This window comes from Perissodus microlepis, chromosome 13, assembly GCF_051167445.1.
Source record: "Perissodus microlepis isolate ML-2025 ecotype Zambia chromosome 13, ASM5116744v1, whole genome shotgun sequence".
Classification (NCBI taxonomy): domain Eukaryota; kingdom Metazoa; phylum Chordata; class Actinopteri; order Cichliformes; family Cichlidae; genus Perissodus; species Perissodus microlepis.
This window is the reverse complement of record NC_140473.1, coordinates 18,835,725-18,861,381: the sequence shown is the minus strand read 5'-3', so window position 1 is coordinate 18,861,381 and position 25,657 is coordinate 18,835,725. Positions and strand designations below refer to the sequence as shown.

The window sequence follows — 25,657 nt, the reverse complement described above, 5'->3', positions numbered from 1 at the left end:
ATATGCTGCTGCAAATCCCAGCAATTCCCAACACACAGTTTGATCAAACTTGTTTTGTGTGATATCAAGAAGAATAAAACTGAAGACTAAATTAGCCTTGACCTTTAGACATACAAAGTTTTAAAAAGGCACAGTTTGTGTTAGCTCGGTCTCTATGTTAATTAATGAATTTGTCTCCCAATCTGAATATAAATTTTATGATTTTCTCCAATCAGAAAATGCATAAATTTGCTTTTATAACCTAATCACAGTTATATCTACCTCACTGCAGTTATTAAAGCTAATTAATCACATGCAAACCTGTCAAGTATGATTCTGCACCCGCTTTGTCTCTTTGATTAAAGCTGAAAAATAAAACGTGTGCATGTGTTAGTCTTACACAAATAACGAGAGAGCGAGGGCAAATCAAGTAATGACAGTGTGCTTGAACATACAACTGATGGCAGGCCTTTATTTGCTGCTTAAAATGCACTTTGTGAGGCAAATTTAAATTCTGAGTGCTGAGGAAGTGCTGAGAGGATATGTTGATGTGATGCATTATGGTCCCTGAGCACAAATGATTCATGGAAAAAAAGGGGGGCGCACATTCATGTCATTTGTGGAGTAAAAACTGGGATTTCAATGAATTATTACTACATCGAGGTAGAGACTTGTAGCCTGTGTGCTATAAAATAAAACTGAGGCAAAAGAAAATAACAATGGGAATGCTGCCTTTTTCTCCAGAAATTTTTAAAAATTGCCCATCCAACCCTGAGAAATTGTGAGGGTTTTTTTTTTTGTTTTTTTTTGGTGTGCCAAATATCAATCTGCCTCTAATAGAGCAGGGCAGAGCTCCAACCACAGCCATAGTCATAGATGTTCTGACCTAGTATGGGGATGTTAGGTGCTTAAAAAGGCCTTGATCTTTACTTGAGAGCCATTTTCTAGCATTAACATTAGCTAACATACCTGTTTGCAGCTAGAGAACACTTTTGATTGCAAGGCAACTGCACAAGTTACCTGGTAGAAGGCGACCAGTCTCCGAACAGTGGTGGTCTGGATTCACTAATAGTGAATGTGAATTTCTGTTTAATGTGAATTTCTGTGTATCCAGACAACAACAAATTTGCAACAGAGGACAATTTAAGAATCATTTTTTGCCTGATTTATCCCAATTAATCACCATATTATCACAAGTGATTGCTGACTGACTCCATTATATTTGCTGTTTTTTTTTATTGCACCATCTTGACACACCAAAATCACTCTGAAAACAGCAGCCAGCTGCAAGTGATCCGGATCAAATCCTTTGTGTTTAAAGCAACCATTTTAAAGATAATGAGCTTGCACGTTCATTGCACACGCTGGCAATAATTTTGATCATGCTGTAGTATCCAACCACCGTTTTCCATGGTGTGACTACAGCATAAGTAACATAGCTGTTTTAGCTAACATAGCTTTGTTGGCTAATGTGCCTGTCACAGCAGACCAAGAGTTACATATACACTCATTAAACACCATTAACCTATAATGCATATCTCTGGACAGTTGGAGACAATGCCAAAGGGCACAGAAGGAGCATGCAAACTCCACACAGAACAGTAACAGAAATATGCTATCCAAAATAACAAATTTTAAAAAGGGAAAAAACAACAACAAAACATTTTTACAGATGATAATAGTCCTGAAAATCTTTTCATTGTCACTGCAATTCAATGCTATCTTTCACTAATTGTTATAAGTTGTTACTGACAGGCTTTGCATTTATAATTACTGTGGATTTATCTCACCCAGCCTAAGTTGTCCATGGAGATTGCTTTTTTGACTAAATTTGGACTAAAAGCCAGTCATGATCTTTAAAAAGAGAACCCTTTATGTCTAAAGTTGGCTGAAAGGTAAAAGATCAAAAGTAATTTGTTTCAGTCTATTGCTGGACTTGAATTCATGTTTATCCTCCTGAACATTTTCTGTTGATTAGAGGTCACATTTTAACATTGTTTAGAAATTTGGCAAAGTCATCTTCAGTATGTTTTCAATGGGTTGTTGCTGTGTTGAACAGTAGCACAAGTACTTCTATGCTGATAATTTGATTCAAGCCATCAAAGCAGTCCTCTGCACAGGCTGGCAAAGTGCTTGTATGCAGGTATACTAAGAGAAGCTAAATTAAATATTTTTTACCTTGCAAAATGTCATGATGTCTCTCTGGATTTATACTATCCAGTGTCATTTCAGCTCTCTACCGATGTGGAATGAGTTTTATTCCCTTTGTTAATACAAATTAAACCTAGGGATGTGTAATAAGTCAGCTAGATGACTGCTAAGTGGTTGTGGCCATCACTCAACAGGAAAATAAGATGTGGTTAATGTGATTTAAAAAAAAAAGATTCTCAAATGAAAATAATGTAGGGCTTTTTTTTCTGGACAATTTTTAACTTGGTGCATTAAATTGTGTTCAATTTCGCCCTTTTTTTCCCATTTATGTTTTCCTTCTACTCTTTTAGAGTAGTTATTTAGTCTAAGTGTTACTCATATTTAATCACTAGTTCCAGGAACATTTTCACAATATTTTTTTTTACAACACAGCAGCACATTTTCTATGCAATAATGCAGAGGATGGCATCAGAGGAAAATGGAATATGGTCAATAGCTCATAAATGTGGCATTATTAACCGGTCTTAACACCATGGGAAATAGCTGGACTTGGATCTAATTACCTTTTATTTATAGCTCCACAACAACAATCTCCAATAAAGTAGAAGCTCTGTGCCATCAGTACGAGTAAACCATAAACCATAGTAACCAGGTAACTGCGTCACACGCTCTGGTCACAACCAGTGGCTCAGTATTTCAGTGGGAACTAGACGGGTCTCTTTTTACACAGCCAACAAGACTGGTGCAGTTTCTATCACCAGCTTACAATCACATCAGTGGACAGCACACCCCTAAAGACTTGAGACGGGCTGGATTAATGAACAGCCGTGTGGTGTTGACACCTCAAGGGACAAGCAGGTAAAGGACAAAAACGGCTGTTCGAAAAACTCTTTTATGTTGAATTTTATTCTCTCTTTTTTGTGCATTTTAAAACTCTAAATATACCATCTATGTTAAAATCAATTAGTAGGAAAAAAAATGAAAAAAGAGACATAACTGAAAGAAAATATTAAGTACAAATTAAAGATTGAAGTGCTGCCAATATTATAATACAAAGTGTACCACAGGAGGGAAATAATTTGTACTTAAATGTGAGAACAACAACCAACTTTGATTTTCATCAAACGTTCAATGGATCAGAATCCCCTTAGCTAGCAATCGGGGGCAGGATGATGAAAAGTTCATGAAAAACAGGCCTTTTATCAGTCTCTTTGACTGAGTATCGTAATGTTTTTTTTAATAGAGGAATTTTGCATGAAACTAGAACTGCAAAAGCAGAAAAGTTCTCGTTTGTGTACAATAGGAAAGTGAAATGTTGCAAGTTATGAGAAAATTTTAAAAGGCACATTATAACTTTCCTCTTTATTTTATCTGAGAACCTCACCAGTGGCGGCTTTTTAATACACTTTTCATCATACTGTAACAGCACCAAACTCCAGTCAAACTCCCCTGTGAATTGGGAACCCATTACATTTGATTTTATGGATCAAGGAGCTCCCGTGCAACCAGCTTTGGCATGTTAAATGGAATGGCTGTCTATCTAATGAACCAGTTTTAAACACAGGTGTCCCCGAGGGCCATGCCATTTCCTCCTTTTTATTGTCTATTTATTCTGATAAGATTATGTGCAACAATAACGGCCTTTCTCTGGTTAGGCATGCGTACAGCATGACTCAGGAGGCCAGTCTGATTCCCATGGACAATGATGTTACAGAGCTGACAGACTGACTTGAGTCTTGCCACCTCACAAGAAACCCCCCCCCCCAAAAAAAAAATAAATAAATAAATAAATAAATAAAATAAGAGCTTAACAAGTCCAAAGGTGCCCAGTGGGATTTATAAAGGGCATGGCCCGTCCTAAAGCAAGTTTTTAACAGTAGCTTCATAGAGATGACCAGCTCCTTATTGTCATGGTATATATTTACATTATTTACAATGACACACAGTATAATTTCTGAAGCAAATGCTCAGACGAAGTGAAGTCAATAAAGATACTCATTACTGTCTGCAGCTTCGACACAGTGTCCTAGTTTGGTCAGCTATCTGTGAGGAGCTTGGTCAATCAGGAGACTAAAATCATTTGGCTGCCAATAACTCCATGATCACAAGCTGGCTTGCACACTAAGACTTTTGCCTTCAGTGGGGTAGAGAGGGGGCTCTCTGCATCCCTTGAGTGTAGGATGTGGTGCAATGGCTGTTTAGAAAGATTACCAATAGTCATATCACAGCTTGAACACCCATGTGAGGAGAAGACTGAAATATTGATTTGCCATATAGGACCATCAACAGCCAAGTGTATTTATTAGTATTTTTAATTAGTTTATTTTCTGTTTTTATGGCACACATCATTACAAATCATGAATCTTTTTATCACCATCCCCATTCACATTCAGCACAGACTTAAGGAGTAAGAAACATGCACAGCCAATCGATACATGTAGCTAAGAACCATTCATTTCAAAGGGAATTAGTACATGTTTTATTCCCATGGTCGACTCCAATCAATGTTATCTCTCCTAAAATCAGAGACCAGAGAGCTATGACTCTAGGCTTTGATGTCTCAGACAATCACTGAAATCTAATAATAGTTGAGAGACTGATTTGTGGACAGATTTTGGGGTTTTACGCAATAAAATTCTTTATCAAATCTGAACTCTGAGGATACCCCGCTGGAGTTTTCACCATCACCTTCTACATCTTTTTCATTTTACTCCCTGTGGAATTTTACATCTTGGTCAGATCACAGGCAAAGTCTTGAGGTGAATATTTGATAGAACTACCCCACACCACAGAAATGAAGTAATTTTCCTTCAAATGTCCCTGTAAGATTGGATTTATTATCAGTCATTTACATCTAATATAGCCTGAGCTATAACATCTAGTCATAAAATGCCATCAATCTAAACTCTACTGTTTCAGTCGTACTTTTGGGACCATGGAAAGGAGTTCAGACTGTATAAATCTCAAATGTTGACAGCTGCAGTGACAACCCCGTCAGCGATAATCCAGTGAACAGTGTCCTGCAGTAGCAAAGGCCATCGTTGGTGAAGACATCTCAGACCAGAAGCATATTTCACATAGCAATCCATGAATCAACGTTATTATTAGTTATATTTCAGGACCTTCTTCAATGACCAACGTCTGTGATGCCTCTTATGTTATGACATACACCACAAAGAAATTGCACCAGATAAGAACACGCTTATGAGGAACATGCAAAATGATATAATTCACCAAGTGAAATATGTCTGCATTTTGGGATAACACATGAATATTCGCATTTTTTCTGGGACACAGGGACCTTTAGATGTGTTCTCAGACTAATGTTTCAGCCGCACACCCGTTTGCCCAGCAGACTAAGGTGACTCAAATTACCTGAAGTAAAAAATGCAGAGCAGCTCATTTCTTTTGAACAAGCCTGTTTGTAGTTTAAAGATCTTAGTTCCTGATAAATGCTGCCAGTTGAAAACATTTTTGCATGGTGGATATGTAAAGAGAGATAAAATCTCCATGGCTTTGTCTTTGTTATGGTAAAAAAAAAAAGTGCATGTGCATTTAGCTGTGGTGTAGGTGTGTGTGTGCATTTGTGCATCTATGTGCACGTTTGTGAGGATGTGGATGTGTGTGTTTGTAAGGGTGTGTGACTGTGATGCGGGCAATCTGGATGTTTACTGCAATGTCTTGTCATCCATTTAAATTGTGCATAGTCCCATCAAGACGTGTTGAAGTGTATCATACTGCAATACAGTATTTAGACGGGCAATTGAACAAGTATCAGCTAAGTGTGAGTAAATGTCAGTGACAAAAGCATGTTCAATTTGCCAAAAATGTCAGATAGTGTCTCATCAGCATCACATAAAGGGCCAGGTTGGACACAATCCTTTTTAATTGTAGCTACTACACCTTCCTGGAAGGCATTACTTGATTATTTCATAAATTATTAATGTGTTTTGATTGCTGCCAAACAGCCTGCACCTTCCCACGGCACTGTCACATCAAATTTACCTAAGGGGTTAACTGTTATTTTAAAGTTCAGGTGGCGAACAGTTTGTTGAGATAACCGATTCCATTACTGTTTGAAAAAACACGAGGGAATCCTCCAAGTGCACACTTATATCCATCTGGCGTCCAAGCAAACAGGCGCGCAGTGCGCAAACACTAATAATCTCTTTATAGGTAATAAAAGAAAACACAATTATGGTTAAAAAAAAATAGCAAATGCTCCAAGTTAAATGCTTTGTTAGAGTGGAATTTATTTGCAGGAACGAATTCGTTTTGTGCGCACGGAATCAGCTGTGCGTAAAAATGTGACAGATTGACGCGCATCGACTGAATAATAAAAACGTCTATATCAGGTAGAAACAAAGTTAAATATCACCAGTGTGTGGGGCATTTTTATGTTCTTTACACCTTTAAAATATGATGAAGTGTATTTTTGTAAAACTGAAACTTACGCTGCTGTTGTGCCCGGACCAGTGCACCATAGCCTGGTTGTGTGCCGAGTCTCCCGACAGAGCAAAAGTAGAAGTGTCCAGGTGAGGTTCGTTCTGTCTCGGGATTGACACTCTTGCTTCCTCTCCGCTGCGCCGATACTCGGGTCTTGCGCTGGAAACACCTTGGACAGTTTGCACGAATCTCTCTCTTGAATACGCTTCTCCACTTATACTCCTATCCACGTTTTCGTTGTATGTTGCGCCCACACTCCTCTTTGCCTTCTTTCTTCCGGCAGAAAATGTATTTTCTAACATTATATTCGCTTTGAATCGTCCTTCTTTGTCCTCGAAAATGTTATCATACTTTTTATCGGGAATGTTGAGACCGCTGCTATAGTTTGTTTTGATGCCGATCGGTGCCTCATTTCCACTCTGTGTTTCATTCCACACTTGCTGCCCATGGTTTCGTTTCAAAGCCCCGGCTGTATTTGTTTCATACGCGCTAAAAACTTTCGTGTTATTGTCGATTTTCAGTGAGACTTTGATTTCCGCCGATTTTCTGGGCACACGTGCGTCCAGTGGCGTTACATCCAGTCGATAAAATCTGTCGAGTTTTGTGGAAAAACTTATTTCCGCGCGAGCCACAAACTTCGGGTGAAAGGGGCAGAGCAACACCAAAGCCAAAAGAGAAAACCCCCAAAATGACCAAAGTCCCATTGTGGTCTTCCAAACTGACAGTCCACCAGTGGGGGGAAAATACAGAGAGCGGCAGAGCTGTTCAACTTCTAAAATATTCAAGGCATCATCTTTATGAGCAAGAAGCCATTCAGGAGACCCGCTCACGTCCAAGAATTTGTCAAAGTGAGGGACCAGTTTGGGAGGCGCTGCGCATCAGACAAACGCACCGACGGTGAGTGACTGCGGGAACGGTTGGAGCTCATTGTTCATGAGGACGTTTGAAGAAAGAAAACATTTATAACGCTGTAATCACCCGAAATCATTTTGAAATTATTCCACAATTCTATTGTGTTTTATTCAGTAACATCTTAGACTCTTTATGTTGCCTAAACCTATGCAATTTGTTCAAAACGGAGCTTGAATGACTCAGAGCTGTTGACAGCAAAAGTAATTTGTGCTTTGCAGTACCCTGTTCATTCTGTGGCAACGTTTTGCCTTTGAAGTGGCAGGAAAAAAAAACATCATTTGCTTGCATCAATCAACACCGGATTCACTTGTCAAATGTGCACGCGCGTGAGTAAGGGTGCGTTTGGGGAAATTCAGATGGACTTTCTGATAAACATCCATGACTGATATCATTTTAAAATGCATTGCAGCAGAGATTCTGAATTATCTACCTTTCTTTGTCTGTTGACACTGTAACTTTTTTTTTCCAATTACGCCACAGACACGGTGTGCCTGAGGCCTTCTACTGCACAACAGCCCAGGATAGAAGAAGAGCTTTGAAGTCGTATAATGATATGTTTGGCACCATCTTCATGACTTGTGTTGCCACTGAGGCAAGAAGGATCAAGTAGCTCTTTCAATCTTGGCACTTTGACAGTTTGTATTATTCCGTCATTTTTAGAGTGTACAGTTGAAAACTGAGTTTCCTCCAAATCAATATGCAATTTAAAAGGTATTAGTTTCAATTAGTGCAGCTAAATGATTCCCGAAAAGGCAATTCCAACTTCCTGCTGACTGAGCTGTCTGTCAGTTCTTGAAATTGTGTGTCAATATTTTAAAAAGTACTCCTGAAATACTTGTTTGTGCTATTTTGAGTGCATAAGTGCATTCACAGTTGCACAAGCAAGCCTAAAAGTACACACTGTGACGTCACCCTTAGCTTTGATCTCTGCATTTTGAAACCTTAACATTAGGATTTTGGCTGGCACCATATTTGATTTTTAAGCCAGAAGTTACATTATATGGATGAAAGGATGGAGTGATAAGTTGTGCTATTTAGGAAGGTTTCCTAGTAACCTACATTTGAGTGGTGAAACACACATTGGCTAATTAGTCCTAAGTAATAGACTAATAAAAGGTGTATCTCCATGTTGGTCTTGTTTCTGCGTCATCATAATAATGTTGTTCCAGCATCAGCACTGCAATTGACCAATCATGTTGTTGTGATGCCAGAGCTTTGCTATGTGGTAAAGACATGTATGTTTCAACCAAGTTTCATGTTGGTTCCATACATGCCAACCTTCCCGATTTTCCGGGACCCGGCCTTCGCGGTCTGTGGGCCGGGTCCTCAGGAGGATGCAGCCTCTGAATTTGGATGCCTCCGCTGTTTCTGGCCAGCCAATAATAACGGTGACATTTAACTTATTTTATCCGATAAATAAACACTGTAAAATTCAAGTTTTTTGAATACATATACATATATATATGTGTATATGTATACCCCCCCAACAGCCCTTTTCAATGTCTCCCTAATTCTGAGGTCTCAAGGTTGGCAAGTATGGTTGGCTCCATGTTGGTTTTAAATAGCATTAGCTAGTCTTAAATAGCATTAGCTAACTTCATGGCTAATGCTAACTGAACTGCTAACTGAACTGGTTAATCCTGGACCATCATTGTTATAGTGATGCAGGAGTCACACCAACAAAGGGATATCACATTGCAAAAATGCTGGATTTACAATCTGAAGCACGGTGTTTATGTATGTCCAAACTATTGTGTGTGTGTTTTTTAACAGACTTTTATATGTGCCTTTTATTTCTGTAAATTTGGCCACTTTAACATGGAAGTCTATGGGGAGCGAGCTTCAAACAAGCACCCAGAGAAATGCAGTTTTCAGCACTTGACTACATTTTCCAGCTCCAGGGGTTGTCCCTTGGCCTACACATGCAGCACATCAGTTCTGATAACAGTCATGCTGAACATGGAACTGATCTCTTCTTCCTTTCAGTGGTTGCAATTTTGGAAATTGTAGGGTCTTGACCTTTCAGCATAAAGCATGTTCAGGTGAATGTTGTTGGCACTTTATAAGTAGACCTGGATTGAATTGAATTGAAACAAAACAGAAAGAAAGGGCTGACCAACCAAATGTTAGCCAGTAGCAAAGGAGATCGTCAGTGCTATCTAGGCAATTAATGGTGGCATTTTTCATCAGCTATTAATGTTACATGTCTTAATAGCTGTCTTTGGTGTAGAAGAATTTAGTACTACATTTTTGATGAGAGGATCAAAAATATGACAGCTGTGGTGATAATCACAGTCTGATTCTCCTGTCTTCATTTTTGATAAGTGAACAGTTTGCACCATTCAATTTGAAATAACACCATCTTGTTGGAATTTGCGCACTATGTTAATAAATATGCATATACACAGTGCACTACATGGAAGCGTAGTCCACAGATGTATTCAAATGGAGACACAGTGATAGGCCTATGTTTACATCTGCTGCCAGACAGCTGCCCAAAGGACAACAATAAAGAGAAGAATTTTCATCTTTTCCAAGGACGACAAGCACAGCACAAAAGCAGTAACCAGATATGTTTTTGTATGTTACTTACATTTTGAGATAAAGTGAGAGCAATAATACCCGTCAAGGTTAAAAAAATCCATGAGATGCTTAAAAATGGATCCCACGGTTGCATGAACATGAAAAATAGAGAAAAAAAAGCCAACTGTCCCATCTTATTCTTCATTTGATAGTGAACAAAGTACTTCAGAACAAGTAAAACCAAATCATAACGATTTTCAGATTTCATATTCAGGAATGCAGCCTTTTACTCTACTGTTACAACTCTCAGCAGCAAAATCATGCATCTGCTCAGCTGTAAAACATAGTGGAATTGGGGGTTGAGAAAATTTACAGCCCTTGAAAACTGTGCAGCAAGAACAACCCCAAAACAATTCACTGGAAGGACTGACGTTGACATGAGTTCAGTGCTGAGAACAGCACCTTCGGATCATGCACACATTCACAGACAGTGCAGTGAAAACAGCAATCAGAAGGTAAGCCGGCAGTCCCATCCGCCTCAGAGGGCTCAATTCTTGGTCATCGGTTTTTGGCACGGCTGTACAAACAAATTGAGATTCATACAAGTGAGTACTCAGGGCAGCAGGTGCTACTGTTGCATCTCCACAGCACGCCAGACAGCTAACTCACTCTACAGGCCATTCCCGCCAGAACGCCCCTGCAATGAGGGGGTAATTGGACTGATCACACTCTGTTTACCCATTATGCTGCTAAAATGAAGTGGGTTGTTCCCAAACACACTGTGACAGGCCAGGGAGGTAGGAGGAGCCTCTTCTATCAATGACACATCTTTTAATCTATACTAACCTTGGGCAGGGAGCATTGTGCGAATTCGCTGTTTGCCTCATTGTGCACGTTCATGTGTGTGTCTGTGTAAGACAGAGAGGAAGAAAGAGGAAGAGGCGAGCATTTGTACTTTTATGAAGAAGTATCAGGGGGAGAGTTTTTAATGTGTCTGTGCCCTACATCCTGTGTGTGCTTTCACTATGACAAGGAATATTGCATATCTTCCTGGGTGGAGAACATCTCAAATTCTGCATAAAACTTAGCTACAGTGAAAGAGAATAGGCAAAAAGAGCGATGAAAGGACAAGACTGAAAACTGTGTACATCGCTGTAGCTCATTTAATTTTATATGCTCCCCTCCCCAGTGTAGATCATTAGCAAGATTATCAGATGTAATCATCTCATTTCTCTTGGCACATAACTCTGACAATCCTTGCAAACGGTACCATCCTCTCTCCTGTTTCAACCAAAGACAGGGAGCAAACTCTAAAGCTTTCAGGACAAAATCCCATTTGTGCATCCGCTGTCTGCATCCCAAGCTTGTTAGTTCCAACACTTCAGTGATCCCGGCGGAGCAGATGCACAAGCAGTAGCAGGAACCATAATGGCCATCACCCAGACAGCTCAGACTCGCATGCAAGAGATGAACAGCAAGGTGCACTCCCCACACTGCTATACCCATGCCATTAAAAAGGGAAACTTTCTTTTATTGCAGATGGCAAAACACTTATTTTGTACCTCCTTCATCGTCTAGATGAAATAAAAGGGATTTTAAAATCACAGTGGGAGGAGTAGTTTAGGACAGTTTGCCACTGCTATAAACTGGCCCTGTCACTGAAAACGGGCCTCAATGGTGAATCACTGTATTACTATTATCGCTTTGACATATTTGTTCTTGGGCCTCTTTCCTGTACACGATGAACACAGGGAGCAGCTTGGCAGGATATCAATATAATTTACTTGATCTCTTAAAGCTGTAGTTCATCTGTCACGCACAGCGGTGATGTTTTACTTTCAGCAGAAATGTGTTGGGTCAGTTATAGGCGTTACTCCTTTAGCTATATACATTTACATAATGCAGCATCATTGCAGTTCATTTCCAATTAATCACAACTTGGATTGACATCAGTTTGGCTATTGTGCCTCCCTGTCTTGATCAAATTGTATCTCGGAACACTGGGATAAAAAGATGTCTGATTATTTATCAGTCAGGTTGTAAACCAGTAGCTCTTATGATCCCCACAATACTGTCCAAAAGTCCTGAGCTACCCCATTCATTTCTTTATAGTTTGTTAGGAAAATGGGACATAGGTGCAACAATTTTTGAAACATTTTTAAACTCATGTGGAAATACAGTATTTAAGGCAAGAAGAGATTATATATTTATAAGAAAGTTGAAAACCAATATTTGGTATGACCATCTTTGCTCTTCAACACAATGTGACATACATGTTTGCAATAGGCTGCTTGTATAAAAATGATAAAGGTTTTGCTGCACAATGTTTTTAAAAAGCAAAATCAATTGCACTACACAGTAGTCCTGAAATATAGGAAACGTGTTTAAATTCATACTTTTGGAAAACTGAAAAATGCAAAAGACATTTTTGAGTGTCATTTTTTCTTGTATTAGCACATTACCATGATAAATATAAGTTGAATCAATTAGGAAAGACTGCATTCTCAATTATATATTTTAAAAAACTAAAGGATTATTTAAAATCTGAGCACCTGACTTCTTTTTAGATCGTTGTAAAAATGTTGAAAAAAAAGTACCATGCCTTTGTTTCTTAATAGAACTAAGTTTGAATGTTGCATCAATATTGGTAAATTCATGCTAGAAATTAACATATTTAACTGGGAAGGCATGTGACTTTCTGCCAACCATGTGTCGGATTAACAACTTTCAAGATGTAAGAGAAAATACATGAATAAATTATTGAATCAGCTTAATCACTTTGGGGAGAATCTGTGTATGAACAGAGGCTCTCAGTAATGTTTCTGAATACTTCTTTTTGCCTAATTATGTCACCACACTCTTCAAGGCCTTTATAAAATATGACCAAAAATATAATCAGATAATTATAAAGTTGGTCTGTTCATTCTTATTAAACATGTTTGTTTATTGCCACTGGAGAGTGAACACCATCTGTTATCAAAGAGAAATTCTTTGACCCACACTGTAAATACCTGATCCTTCTCCTACAGAAAAGCCAGCCATTTTCTGCAGATACTGTTCTACTTGATCAAATTAACATGTGAATTCTTTTAAATCGTAGCACACTTGTTACCAGTTTAGTTTGAAGTTGATAACAACTGGCATAGGGAGTGACCTCATATTACGTAGTCACTTTATTGGGTACACCTGCTCAATCACATGGCAGCAAGTCAATGCTTTCAAGCATGTGAACAATGTGGACGAAAACAGCTGCTCAAATAACCTCTCGTTGCAACCAAGGTATGCAGAAGGGTCTCTCGAAGCCACAACCCATCAAACCTTAAGCTACAGCTGCAGAAGACCACACCAGGTGTGAACCCTGTCAGCTAAGAACAGGAAATATGGGCTCAGCAAAAAATTGGAAAATAGAAAAAAAACATTGCCTGGTCTGGTAAAATCATGGATCCATCCTGCCTGTAACAACGTCAGTGTCAACAGTGGTGGTGTAACTGCACGGGGGGGATTTTCTGGCAGACTTTGGAGCATATAGTTAAAAAAACAAGAACAAAAGGTGAAAAAAGGCTCTAAAAAGCAGCCAGGAGATTTACATCAGCCTGCAACTATGTGATGCTATCATGTCAATATGTACCAAAATCTTAGGAACGCTTCCAGCGCGTTGTGAAATTGATGCCATGAAGGATTAAGGCAGTTCTGAAGGCAAAAGGGTGTGAAATCCAGTATTAGTGAAGTGGCCTTAACACAGTGACGGTGGCTGTATTAGGCATAATTGCAGTACAGTATGCTGAATAAATCAGATGAATCTGTGATCATTATGCTCATCCACTACTATTAGTTTTTGTGTAGTTGGCACATTACAGTCAATGTGCAGCTCATTTCATTTTCATATGTAATTTTCATCTGGACTCAAATTTAATTCTATGCTCTTGAGCTTTAGGTCATCTTTATGTGGGCAAATAAACTGCTTATGAAATCAGACCATATTTATATGCATATATATATTTAGATGTATAAATACCGAAATCATTTCGTATTCTTATTTAGGTGAGTTCAAATATGATTAAATACCAACAGGATAAGATAAGATTAGATTAGACTATAGAAGCGATAAAACCTACTTGACACTGAGTTCATCCAAATCCATTTCCCACCTTGCTAGTATCACGATGATGTTAAGACAGATTTATCACAGTGGTACACCATAGCAAATTAAAATGAACCAGTACGTGTTGTGACTGACAACTGATTAAAATAAATAAATATCTAAGTAGCTATCCCATCTCCCCTGCTCCAGCATCATAAACAAGTAATGGTTGTATCAGTTTACTGTCGTGTCATATTTTACGCTGACAAGAAAGAGGCCAAGGGAAAGAAATGTCTTCCCCATTATGGATTTCGTCCTACATTTACACATCAGCTATGTGGGCTAACTTGGACTTTTAGTGGGTTTCCTTTAGGCTTTCCTCACAGGCTGAAAGGAAAGTCAATGCTGCTTAAACCCCTCTGCAACTTTTGTGAGATTTTTTTTTTAAATGAGCACTTTAGAACTCGGCCAAAGGTGATGCGTTCTCTGCTCCCTTACTTTTTTGGGGGGGTCTATTGGCAGGCAATTGCTTACCACCAACCACACTTTTTCTCCCACCACACATACACAAGCGCACACACATTTCTCCTTTTTGTCTCCCTGTGTTTCTTGGTCTCTCTGTCTTCCTTTCAAGTACATTCCCACCCCCCTACCCCAACCCATCCGCTCTCGGTCTATGTGTCTCCACTTGCACTTCCTCACTTCTTTCCCATCTCACTCCTTTTGAAGTCTGAGACAGCTCGAAATCCTACGCGGTTCTTTTTTGGACAGCCAAGGGGAAATGGCTCAGAAAGAGGGGCTCAAGTTCGATTACAGCTGTTAATCAAAAATCTACACTGCCCAGCATGGCGTGATGTGAGAAATGATTTTGGTTTTCATCTGTAGAGGCCATTGTATATTACATGCACAGAGCCATATGAAGATATCTTGTGCATCACTGCACATACAAAAATGTGCAAAACAATGTACTAGGATAACACAAAATATAAACACTTTTGAAGATATGCAAGGGAGGACACAAGAAAAAGGAAAAAAGAAATCTATGATCAAGCAGCCGAGGATCAGTACAGCTCATTCTGCTCACATGCAAAATACAGTTCAGCAGGTCTGAGAGTATGTGCTGTTTGTTTTATTGAAATGAAGGACTCTCTGTATGTGCGTACCTTCATCCTGTGCATTATACATTATACATATGCATTATACCCCATGACATCAGGGATGATAAACGTTATGACAGAATCTAAATTTTGTCACTCTGAATCTAGCAGGAGACAAAAGCCAAAAGCCAAAAGTTGACCATCAGCATGCTCCATCAGAGAGACTTCAGGACAGACTTTCCTTTGCCTTATGTGGAGAAATAGCCGTCATAGAATCAATATTTGAACTGGCCAGTATAGACTCGGGAACAGGGATGATGGTAGCATGGAAACAGAGACAGCTTAACTATGAATGGACAAGGAATCAGATGACCAAAGACCAGGAGCAGATTCAGCAACAGGGAATACAGAATTGATTAAATAGTGGTTGATCTTTGGCTGGCTGAACTGAACAGATTTAAAAAAGGACACATCATGACCTCTACAGTGCTAACCAGCAGAATCTCTAGAGAGGCTGGGGGGCTGATGAGCTGGGCAGTTGTAAGAGGGAGGAGCTGAGTGATAATAAAGGCAAGGAGCTTTGTGGCTACAAGGTACAGCTGTGATGTGACCTACAATTTCATCTCCAGGTATTGCCAGGAGATGGTTACCGGAGAACCTAAGGGCAGGATTAGGCTGGAAACAGACAGGTTTAGTGCTAGACCGGACAGTTACTGATAATTCAGCCAAGACCCAAGGCTTGTAAAATGTGAAAAACAGCTTCTTTTGTTAAAAAATAATTTTTTTAAAAAGTCCATCTTACACGTTATGCAACCTACAAGAAATGTGCAGTATTGTGTGATTCATAAAATAGTACCCAACAGAGACGTTTCAGTTGACATGGACCATGTGTTCATTATACCGGTTAAATTGAACTTAAATCCAAAAGGTGATAAAACAACAAAAGTACAAAGTAATCACATTACATTTTTCAGTAATGTTGCAATGTAACACATTACTGTACTAAATTCAATAATTACATTACAGTTACAATTATGTTGTTACTTGGTAGTGGTGTGTCAGCTGTACCCCTGACAGTGTGTTTCAGGTGATTTTATCGAGTAACAACAAAACAATGTAACAAGTAGTGTAACAAATTACTTTTCCCAGCGAGTAATTAAGTAATGTACTGCATTACATTTACGAAAAAATAATGAGTAATGTGTAATACATTACTTTTCTTTGGTAACACTACCAACGTACAGAATGCAGGGGAAAACTATGGGACACAAAAATAGTGTGAGGCGGACTGACACGTGAGACACGGGAAAATCTGCTTGTTAAGTCTGAAGTCACTGGGAGTTTCTGGGTCCAAACACTCTTCCAAACTCAGAGGCACTACTGAGTATTAAAAATCATCCAAATTCTTTCAGCTTCACAACAATGATCAGTGTTGCTGTTGCAGAATCCATGAAAGTCTAGTTTCCACTAAAATATATTATACCATATATATATACCATAAAACTGGAAACCATAGTAGTTTGAAAGTGAAAAGTTGGGCTAGCTGATGATGCTGTGATTCCTGGTGGCTAGCTATGAAGCTATGGTTAAGTTTATAGAAACACATTAGCATGATGCAGAATCAGGGTTATGGAAACGAGGGTTCAGGCATTGTAGATAATATTTTGTAAGACACACTTCATAGGTGATGTTGAAAACTGGATTGTAGTTCATGCTAACAATTAGCCGAGTCCTCATTCGGTAATGACATGCCTGCATGTTTAAATCCACATTTATATATTACTAATTCACACTCAACAAATGGTAAAGCCACAGTGTTAACTTAAAATATATATAATTAGCTTATTTTTGAGTACATATATAAATCACTCATATGTTTTTGTTTTTTGATGAATGATGAACTCTTTCTACATCCAATCTTTCACATCCACACCTACAGCCAATTTAACATCAGTGATTAGCTTTATATGGATGTGACGTGGGTGGAAACCAATAAAGATATTACCCAGACGATCAGCAGGTTCCAGCCACTTCGCTACTGTGCCACCCGTGAACTTTTCAATTTTCTTATTTTGCAGCTGTGTCTATCAATGCAATCACTAGTGATTCTAAGGGTTATTTGAAAAATTTCTCATTTGGAAAAGTAATTACGTGGCATTACTTAACATCAAAAGTATTTAGTTTTATCACTTTCTTTCTTCCCTCAGTACAACTCAGTCAAAGAATCTTCAAACAGCATTTTAAAACTGCTGAAATAGGAAAAAAATGCAACAAAAAGCAACAAATCTACAATAGGTATTGTAGGAGGTATTTACTGATTACAGGCAGTCTTTATAGTCCCACAGACACACCCACCAACTCTGAACAAAATTTACTTTTATCTTTCAAATAGGGGAGACCGGGGATAGTTGTAACATTTTTTACATTTCTGTCTGTAAATTGGAACTCTTTTAAGGTAGTGGATTCAAAATATAATGCAAAGTATTTACATGTCTCTGCTATTAAATAGTACAGCTATTTTCTCTGCAGCACAATTACTCATTGCATGGTATGGTCTCAAACACAAAAAGTAACCCCATAGCCTGGGTTAGTTGTAACATATCCTGGGGTGAAATGTAACACAATGAAATAAGGGTACTGACAAAACATTAACATGTAATCTTTTTTTATTCAGCACATGAATGAATGAATGCCATTTATGTAGCTATGTGTGTGTGTGACAGAATGCAAAAATCTAGCTTTTGAACATATTCCAACCCCCCAAAAAAGACAAATTAAGGAATTTTCTGCAACTGAATATTTCATTAATTTTGGTTGGTCTTCCTTGAGTTTGGCCTCAGTGGTTCAGTGGGCATTGTAACCTACAACTCTTGCACCAACTTTTGAACATAACAATGAAGCACCAGCATTGCAATTCCATTACTTTTTTTCATGGCTTACCTTGGTGTGGTTTGCAAAGTGCTTCAGAAAGATGAGGAAATCTGTTTCTTGCACCCATCCGGATTTATTTCCACTACCAGTACTTCCTACTGGTCCATCTCTGACAAAGTGGTCTGCATAATGTATGTGTGGGAACACAAACAGTAGAGGAATTGTGTTGCCAATGGCATTAACCGCATATACAAAGGTGACCAGTGAACCTCTCTCTGCTGATGTCATTGCCCCAACTTGTTTAATATAAGTTAAAGTAATAGTGTGGTAAGTTGTAACATTTGCAATATTGTTACAACTAACCCAGACTGTTGCTGTTACAACTGACCCAGACTCCTATAGCCATGAACTAGCTAAGATTGCAGCCAACGGCTAAAACATTAGCACTAAAGACCTACACAGAATATATCCCCACAGACATACAAATAACATAATTTAAGTTTGATGAGTTTAACTGCAAAGCAGATAATACTATTAGAAATTGAAATAAAGTAAAAAACGTACTTTTTGGCATACAAATTACTTTTTTTCTTATTAAATTATCTGTGTTCGACAAAATGTGCTGATTTTTCACATGTGATAGAAGAACTGAATTGGGCATGTACAGGATGAATCACATCATTTGAAACTTAGCCCCAGGGCTGGACTGGCCATCGGGCATACCGGTGGACCGCTCGTGATTTTTCATTTTTATGGGCCGATGGGGTTTTCTTTTTTTTTAATGATATAAATGAATGGTGGTGGATTGGCCAGTTGGTCATGATCGACTCTGGGCTTGACCAGTTACAGCAGAGGAGGTCGAACTTTAAAGTTGAGGTGAAAAGGAACGCGATTTCATAACTATTTCAGCTAGAAAGTTGCTAATTCAGTCATGAAACTGGTCAATGATCAGCTGATCGGCTTTTCTCTCTGCGCCAGAAAGAGGGAACCAGCAGATGTCGCACTAAACAACAGCAGCACGTTTAAGCTTGATCAGCTGTCGGTAGAATTTATTTAATGTTAATTTCTAGTATCAGCTGATGTTTGCTGGAGCCACAGCTGTAAAAGCTGCTGGTCATGATGTCGGTTTGTATATCTGGTGAGAGGGAAACATGAAGATGAAACCAGGAGATGTCCTTACTGAATCATCAGAGCTGAACAGGTGATGGAGAAACAGGTTTACATTTTAGGTGACATGAATGAGTTGAAGGGAAGAAATTAACTGTTTCTGAGAGCCAAATAACACCAGGATCCATACTTTTCTTTCTTATTCTCATTTAAAATGTCTAGCTTTTAATAAATATTTATCTGAATCTTACAACCAAAGTTTTCATCTGATGTAAAATGTATAGAAATGCATTATTGTATTCAGTAAATATTAAGTATATACCCTAGTAAGCTATAGTACTTTTTCCTTTGGGAAGGTACCATCTGTGCAGTCTGCAGTTCTGTTGAAGAAAGATGTTGAATCTATTTAATTATTCTTGAAAAATAATTAATTTCTGTGCATTTTTTTTTTCACACTGCATCAAATTAAAGTTGATTACGTCAATTAAGCATCATGAGGTGGAGGGTGGGGGGTTCCCTATTTTTTTTTATTTTTTTTTTTGCTGGCAGTTTTAGAGCCCTATTAGTTAGGTTGCTTACTCTTTAAGATACCAGAATAGGAAGGATGGAGTAGGTTTAAGTTTATTAGATTGATCAGTATTGCTGAACTATGAAATATTTTGGGTGCAGTGCATTTTTTGCATACAGGTATAACAGAATAGCTTTAGTGTTTTTTTTTTAACTTGAGTATGAACTTATACAAAAAGCAGCAAGATATTAAAAAAACAGTTTTATTGATTAAAAAACACACTATATCGGATTCATATCGGTATCGGCAGATATCCAAATTTATGATATCCGTATCGGTATCGGACATGAAAAAGTGGTATCGTGTCATCTCTAGTTGTAAATATTCCAAACATTTTACATTTGACCTGCAGAATTTGGTACAGCGTCTACACTGCAGAAAGTTTACAAAACGTCCAATTAAAAATAAAGACATAATTTGAAGTCATTACTAGAAGGTATATTGAAACTCTAAAAGCAGCATCAGACAGCAAATTCAACTAGAAAGTGCATTTCCTGGAGTAAACACATTGGGATTATTGCAAGCTGCTGTTTGCTAGAAGCAGTAGTGGGTTTCCAGCCTTTAAGCATACTGAAGTAGGAGAACATGAAAGTTTTGCAGAATGAAAACAAATGCAACTGTTTATCAAGAACAGAAAAATTGACAAAATTTTAAATTTATGTTTTCTCCTAAAACATTATGAAATATTGTTGGGTCACTGAAGGTCTCAAATGCACTGGAAACCTGACCTTGGTTTAAAATAGATAATGCATTCAAGAGTTATTGCAATTCGGATGAAATTGACTCACCTGCAAAACTGTGTTATTCAGTTATATAAAAACAGTAACTTATATTGTTTATAAATGTAAGAATCGAGATAATCACACTTATCTAAATATGGTATATGCCAAGAATACATTGTATACACTGTAGAATAGGAAATAAAGTTTTGTGAATATTTTCATATTTAAAAGTGGACATGGACTATCATTGTCTGCAGAATTGAACAAATCCTTTGACCAAACAGATGGCTAATGTTAGCTGACTAACTCCAGGAAGACAGGGTGTCGTTGTGTTTTTTGGTTTGTCCATTTGTTTGTCTTTTTTTCTCTTTAAATCAAGGTGTTCCCACAATGTGTAATTTATGTCGTCACATCATAGTTAATGCAAAATATACGAATATAAACCAGTTCTTAAATAAAAACTAAAATAAGACTAGTGCTTTTTTGACAGGTGAGTGGGTTCTGCACCATGATATATTTATTTTTGTTTGTTTATTTGTTCTTTCTTTTTTTCTGTAGGTGAATCTGGCAACATTGAATATACAATAAATAATATGGTAAACATTTAATTTAGCAAATATATGAAAGATCTGTGATAATCAGTGTATCAAGAAAAATAAGTAAATAAGTACTAGTATTTGACGAGTATATAATAAAAGGCCTAACTATCACTGTCAGTGAAAACTACCTGGAACTCCAGTAGTGGTTGCTACTAGCAACAGGATTTTTCACTTATACTGATTTTCTGAATGAATGATTACTAGTAACATTACAGGTGCATCAACTTTAATTTTCCTTTGAGCCTTGAAAATGTGTCTTAGCCATTCTCAGTATATGTCACTGTGCGAGGACCTGTTTTCAACCCTATTGCAGCAGCAGTGTTGTAATGTTGATGAACTATTTCAGCACATAGCAAACATGCTCAAGATGAATAATTTATCAGGATGTGAACATGATTACTGCCAATACTAAAGCACAGTTACAAATATGTACATTCAAAGAAAAACAAAGCAAAACAAAAAAACAGTTTTTGAGCATCCCATCTTATTGGACTGTCATGGGAAACAATGGAACAATACAGATATTAAAAGACGTCTGTGTTCATTGACTAGCATCTGCTTTTACTTCTTGTGTCATTATACCAACTGCCATTCTTAATAGTGACTTTTTACTTTTTCTTTACTCTTCTTGCAATTGGAATACTGAGCTGTCATATTTATAGGCTCTGCTGCAAGTCCCATAATAAAAAAAACATGCAGATAAAGAGAGTGAGAATAAACTGTCTCACTTCTCACAGTACAAATGCAAACTGTACCTAGAGAGCTAGTCTAGAGTAGAGCAGACAACCAATTATAAAGCTAGCCTCAATAAAGGCTGAAATGTTGAAACAAAGGAAATAGACATTAGATATGCTCAGAAAAAAAGTTATTTTGTTTTATTGCAAAGTATAATATTGCCTTAAAACATGTCCTTGCTAAAATGTTAGAAATGCTGTTTAAAAGATCTGAAAAGTACTGGACCGACATTATATGACTAATAGTAGCCTGTGAATTTCCTTAAATATATAGTTTGTGTGTGTATTTTTGTTTTGTGGGGCTGTTTAAATGTTTTGCAGGCTCCTGAGTTCACACCGAGGGAAATCTCAGTGCTACAGTGTGAAGCTGAAAAACACATTTAGGTCCATAAGCTTATACATAGCATTAAATAGCATTGCCTGTTTAGTGATTCTATAGAGTTGTTGTCTGCACATTTGACCAACAAGCAAAAGATCCCTTGTTTGATTCTAGGAGATGACACAAATCTCTTTGGACTTGTGTGAGGAAGGCTATGTGTATAAGAAAAATAGAAACCTGTCATATCAATCGTGCAGAGCTGAGATGAGGCATTTTAGGAATTATACATCTAATTTAATCTATCTAATTTTTATACATAGTCCGCCATTCTATGTTAGTTTGTCCAAAAGTAATTCGACAAACGAAAATAATTAAAAAAAATATCAATTATTATTTTTAATTTTGGGGTGAAAATCCTTTGCAGTCAATGACTGTCTGGAGTCTAGAATCCATGGATATCACCAAATGCTACATTTATTCCCTTGAGAAGCTCTACACGGCCTTTTCTGCAGCCACCTTCACTTGCTGCTTGTTTGTGGGTCTTTCTGCCTTCGGGTTTATATTTAATAACAAAAAAAGCATGCTCTATCAGGCTGCAATCAGGTGACTGACTTGGTGACTGAACAATATCCCATTTCTGCCTTTAGAAACTCTGTGTTTTTGCAGCATGCTTTCCATCATTATCCATTTGCTAATGTGAAGCCCCGACCGATCAGTTTTTTGCTGCATTTGCCTGAATCTGAGAAGAGTATAGCCCTGTACACTTAAGCATTCATCCTGCTACTTCTGTCAGCAGTCACATCATCAATAAGCATTAGTGGTCTGACTTCACTGGCAGCCTTACATGCCCATGCAATAATATTACTTCCACCATATTTGACAAACGATGTGGTATGTTTTGAATCATGATCTTTTTCTTTCCATTTCCATACTTTTCTCTTCCTATCATTTTGGTAAAAGTTTCTCTTGGTTTCATCTGTGCAAAGATTTATTTCAGAACTGTGCACGCTCTTTAAGATTTTGTTCTTAAATGTAACCAATGGTTTCCACCTTGTTAATACACCTCTGCTCTTCTGCAGGTTCTTGATTTGGACAGATATTTTCACAGCCAAGGAATGAATTCTGTGATTGTCCACTTTGTTGTCTTCAATGATCTTCCTGGCCTTTTGGTGTATCTGACTGGCTGGTGCAATACTTCTTTTTAACAATGTGCCAGATTGTTGATTTTGCTGCTTCTAAAGGTTTTTTCTCTTTAATAGGTTTGTTATGTTCTTTCAGTCTGATGATGGCCCCTGCCACTTCATCACCAGCAGCATCAACTGCTGCAAGTTCAGCAGTTGGAATCAACTCCAGATCTTTTATCTGCTTAATACGTCGAAGAATAATGAGGGAACTAGACTCACCAGGCCGTTTAACTGCTTGTCCAATTACTTTTGAGTCTCTAAAAATTGGTGCCTATGCATAAGAATGTCTATAATTCCCAAAATTGTTAATGTTGTTTATTGAGCCCCTTAAATTAAAGCTGAAAGTCTGCACTTCAATGACATATTGATCATTTTAATTAAAATCTACTGTGGTAGTGTACAGAGGCAAAAAATTGTGTCATTTTTTTTGAATTACTTAAGGACCTAAGTGCACTTTATTTATCATGTATTTTGGAGCTGAAATAACAATAATAACAGCCACACAGGGTCATTTTAGACAAAAGCATGCTTGGCAGCATTTTAAGACAAATACCTTTTTCTTTTTCTTTTTTCTCTTTAGAATGAAACTGCTTCCATGCACAACGCAAGTTCTTAAAGGAATTAGTGGAAGTCCTTGACTGGCTGATATTGCACCTTGAATTTTACACATCCACCACCTTTGGGATGAAATGAACTGTAGACTGGTACCAAATATCACCAACCTCACTCATGCTCTTATGGATTAAATATGAACAAATCCTCACAGCCTGAGTTTAAAATCTTGTGGAAAGCCTTCTCAGAGAGAAAGTGAGGTTGTTTTGAGATCATGTTAATTGTTTCTAGAATGAAAAGCAGTCACATACATACATATATACAGCATATACAAACACAGGTGTGTGGGGGGGGTGCGTATGCGTTTGTCCGTGTGTGTGATGTTCTTGGGTTAATTTGTTTTTCCATTTGTGTCTCAGGAAATGTAATTGCTGCCTGGATTATGCTCAAAGCAATGTTTTACCACTGAAAGAATTGCTATGCTGTCGCACAAAGCACAAGACTTTCACAGCATATACAGGGTCTGAGTTATAAAAATAACTTCTTTTTTCTGTCCACTGTTTTTTTTTCAATGTTTAGTCAAGACTGAAACCACATTGATGTGCTTAAGAAAATAAATAAATAATTTAACTTCGTAACTTCATTTTGCAGATTCACTCAGTGTAAGTATTTTGCACCTTGGCAGATGCATTCATTGATTGCAGTGGTATTATATTCATATATATATAATTATATACATATGTAAAAAAAATACACTGACTAGCATGGTGTTTTTTTAAATTGTACAATATTTTGTAATTTATTTAAAAATAACATCACTATTAGAATCTTAAAAACACTTTGCGTTTTTAAATGTAGTTTAAGGTAAAGGCCATGTCTTGTTCTAGGTTATTCCATTGTAAGAGAGCTTGTACGTTCTTGAGATTCCTTCCCAGGGGTTTCAGCCCCGCCCCCCTGCTCATGCCTTGCCTTAGGTGACCTCAACAGTTGACTTGATGGTAAGGTGGGGCAATGTCATCACCAGGGACAAGGTGTGAGCAGTATATACTGCTCAACAGTACTGTAGCTTATTAGTCATAGTCTTTTGTATGATATATTTCCAGCATAATGACTTAAGTAATCTATTTGACTTAAGTTGATTTACCTATAATTTATAAAGCTGACAAGTGGTTCTAATGGATGAAATCTTTCAGAGTCCATTTAATTAATATTTGATTCCAGTGCATTTTATTCATTTAAGTGACAAATGTAATGATGTATCGCTATTTGAAGTCAATGCAAAAAATATATATTTGGATAGTATATATTTTATTTATTTAGTATTTTTTATTCATCAAAATGCCATAGTTACTTGAATGTTTATGAAACTGAACGACTCTTAATATCTTAGAATGAAAAGCTGGATAACCATGTATCACCCTCCACCTCTACTGGCTAATATGAGTAAAAGGTGGTCCTACAATTACATTTATAATCCTGTCTGTGTGTAATGATACTGCTTATAATGAAACAGAAAATTTTCAGCCGACTCATTTTCCCTCAGTTCTAGAAATAACTTGACTTATTTCAGCTTAATGTGTCAGTTTTGCCACTATTTCTTTTGGCTCTGTCTCAGTGCCTCGTAACATATGATGTTGTATGATGTGATGGATGACTTTAGCTTTGTAGCCCTTGCCATTTTTAAAATGGCTAACCAGCTAGTTTGGTTACCAAGGTGAATTCATAGACAGTGAGCAGCATTTCTCTGGCTGAAAATAATTTGTTGATGTCAGACGACCAGTTCTCAAGGTAAAAGAGAGTTCAGCCTGGCAC

The 25,657-nt window shown here is 37.6% G+C and overlaps 1 protein-coding gene and 1 long non-coding RNA gene across 2 annotated transcripts in view; one reads left to right on the top strand and one right to left on the bottom strand.

The window, feature by feature from the left end:
* LOC146375043 (VPS10 domain-containing receptor SorCS3-like) overlaps window positions 1-7,421 on the bottom strand; it is a 52,235-nt gene extending 44,814 nt beyond the window's left edge. The window contains exon 1 of the mRNA XM_084947754.1: window positions 6,585-7,421. Within this exon, the coding sequence (XP_084803880.1) occupies window positions 6,585-7,280 (696 nt within the window). The 5' untranslated portion in view covers window positions 7,281-7,421. The remainder of the gene's footprint in view (window positions 1-6,584) is intronic.
* LOC146375042 (uncharacterized) lies at window positions 7,388-24,488 on the top strand. The gene is made up of 2 exons (XR_014801904.1): window positions 7,388-7,473; window positions 23,874-24,488. It is a non-coding gene; the product is annotated as an uncharacterized LOC146375042 (long non-coding RNA).
* Window positions 24,489-25,657: the final 1,169 nt, after the last annotated feature.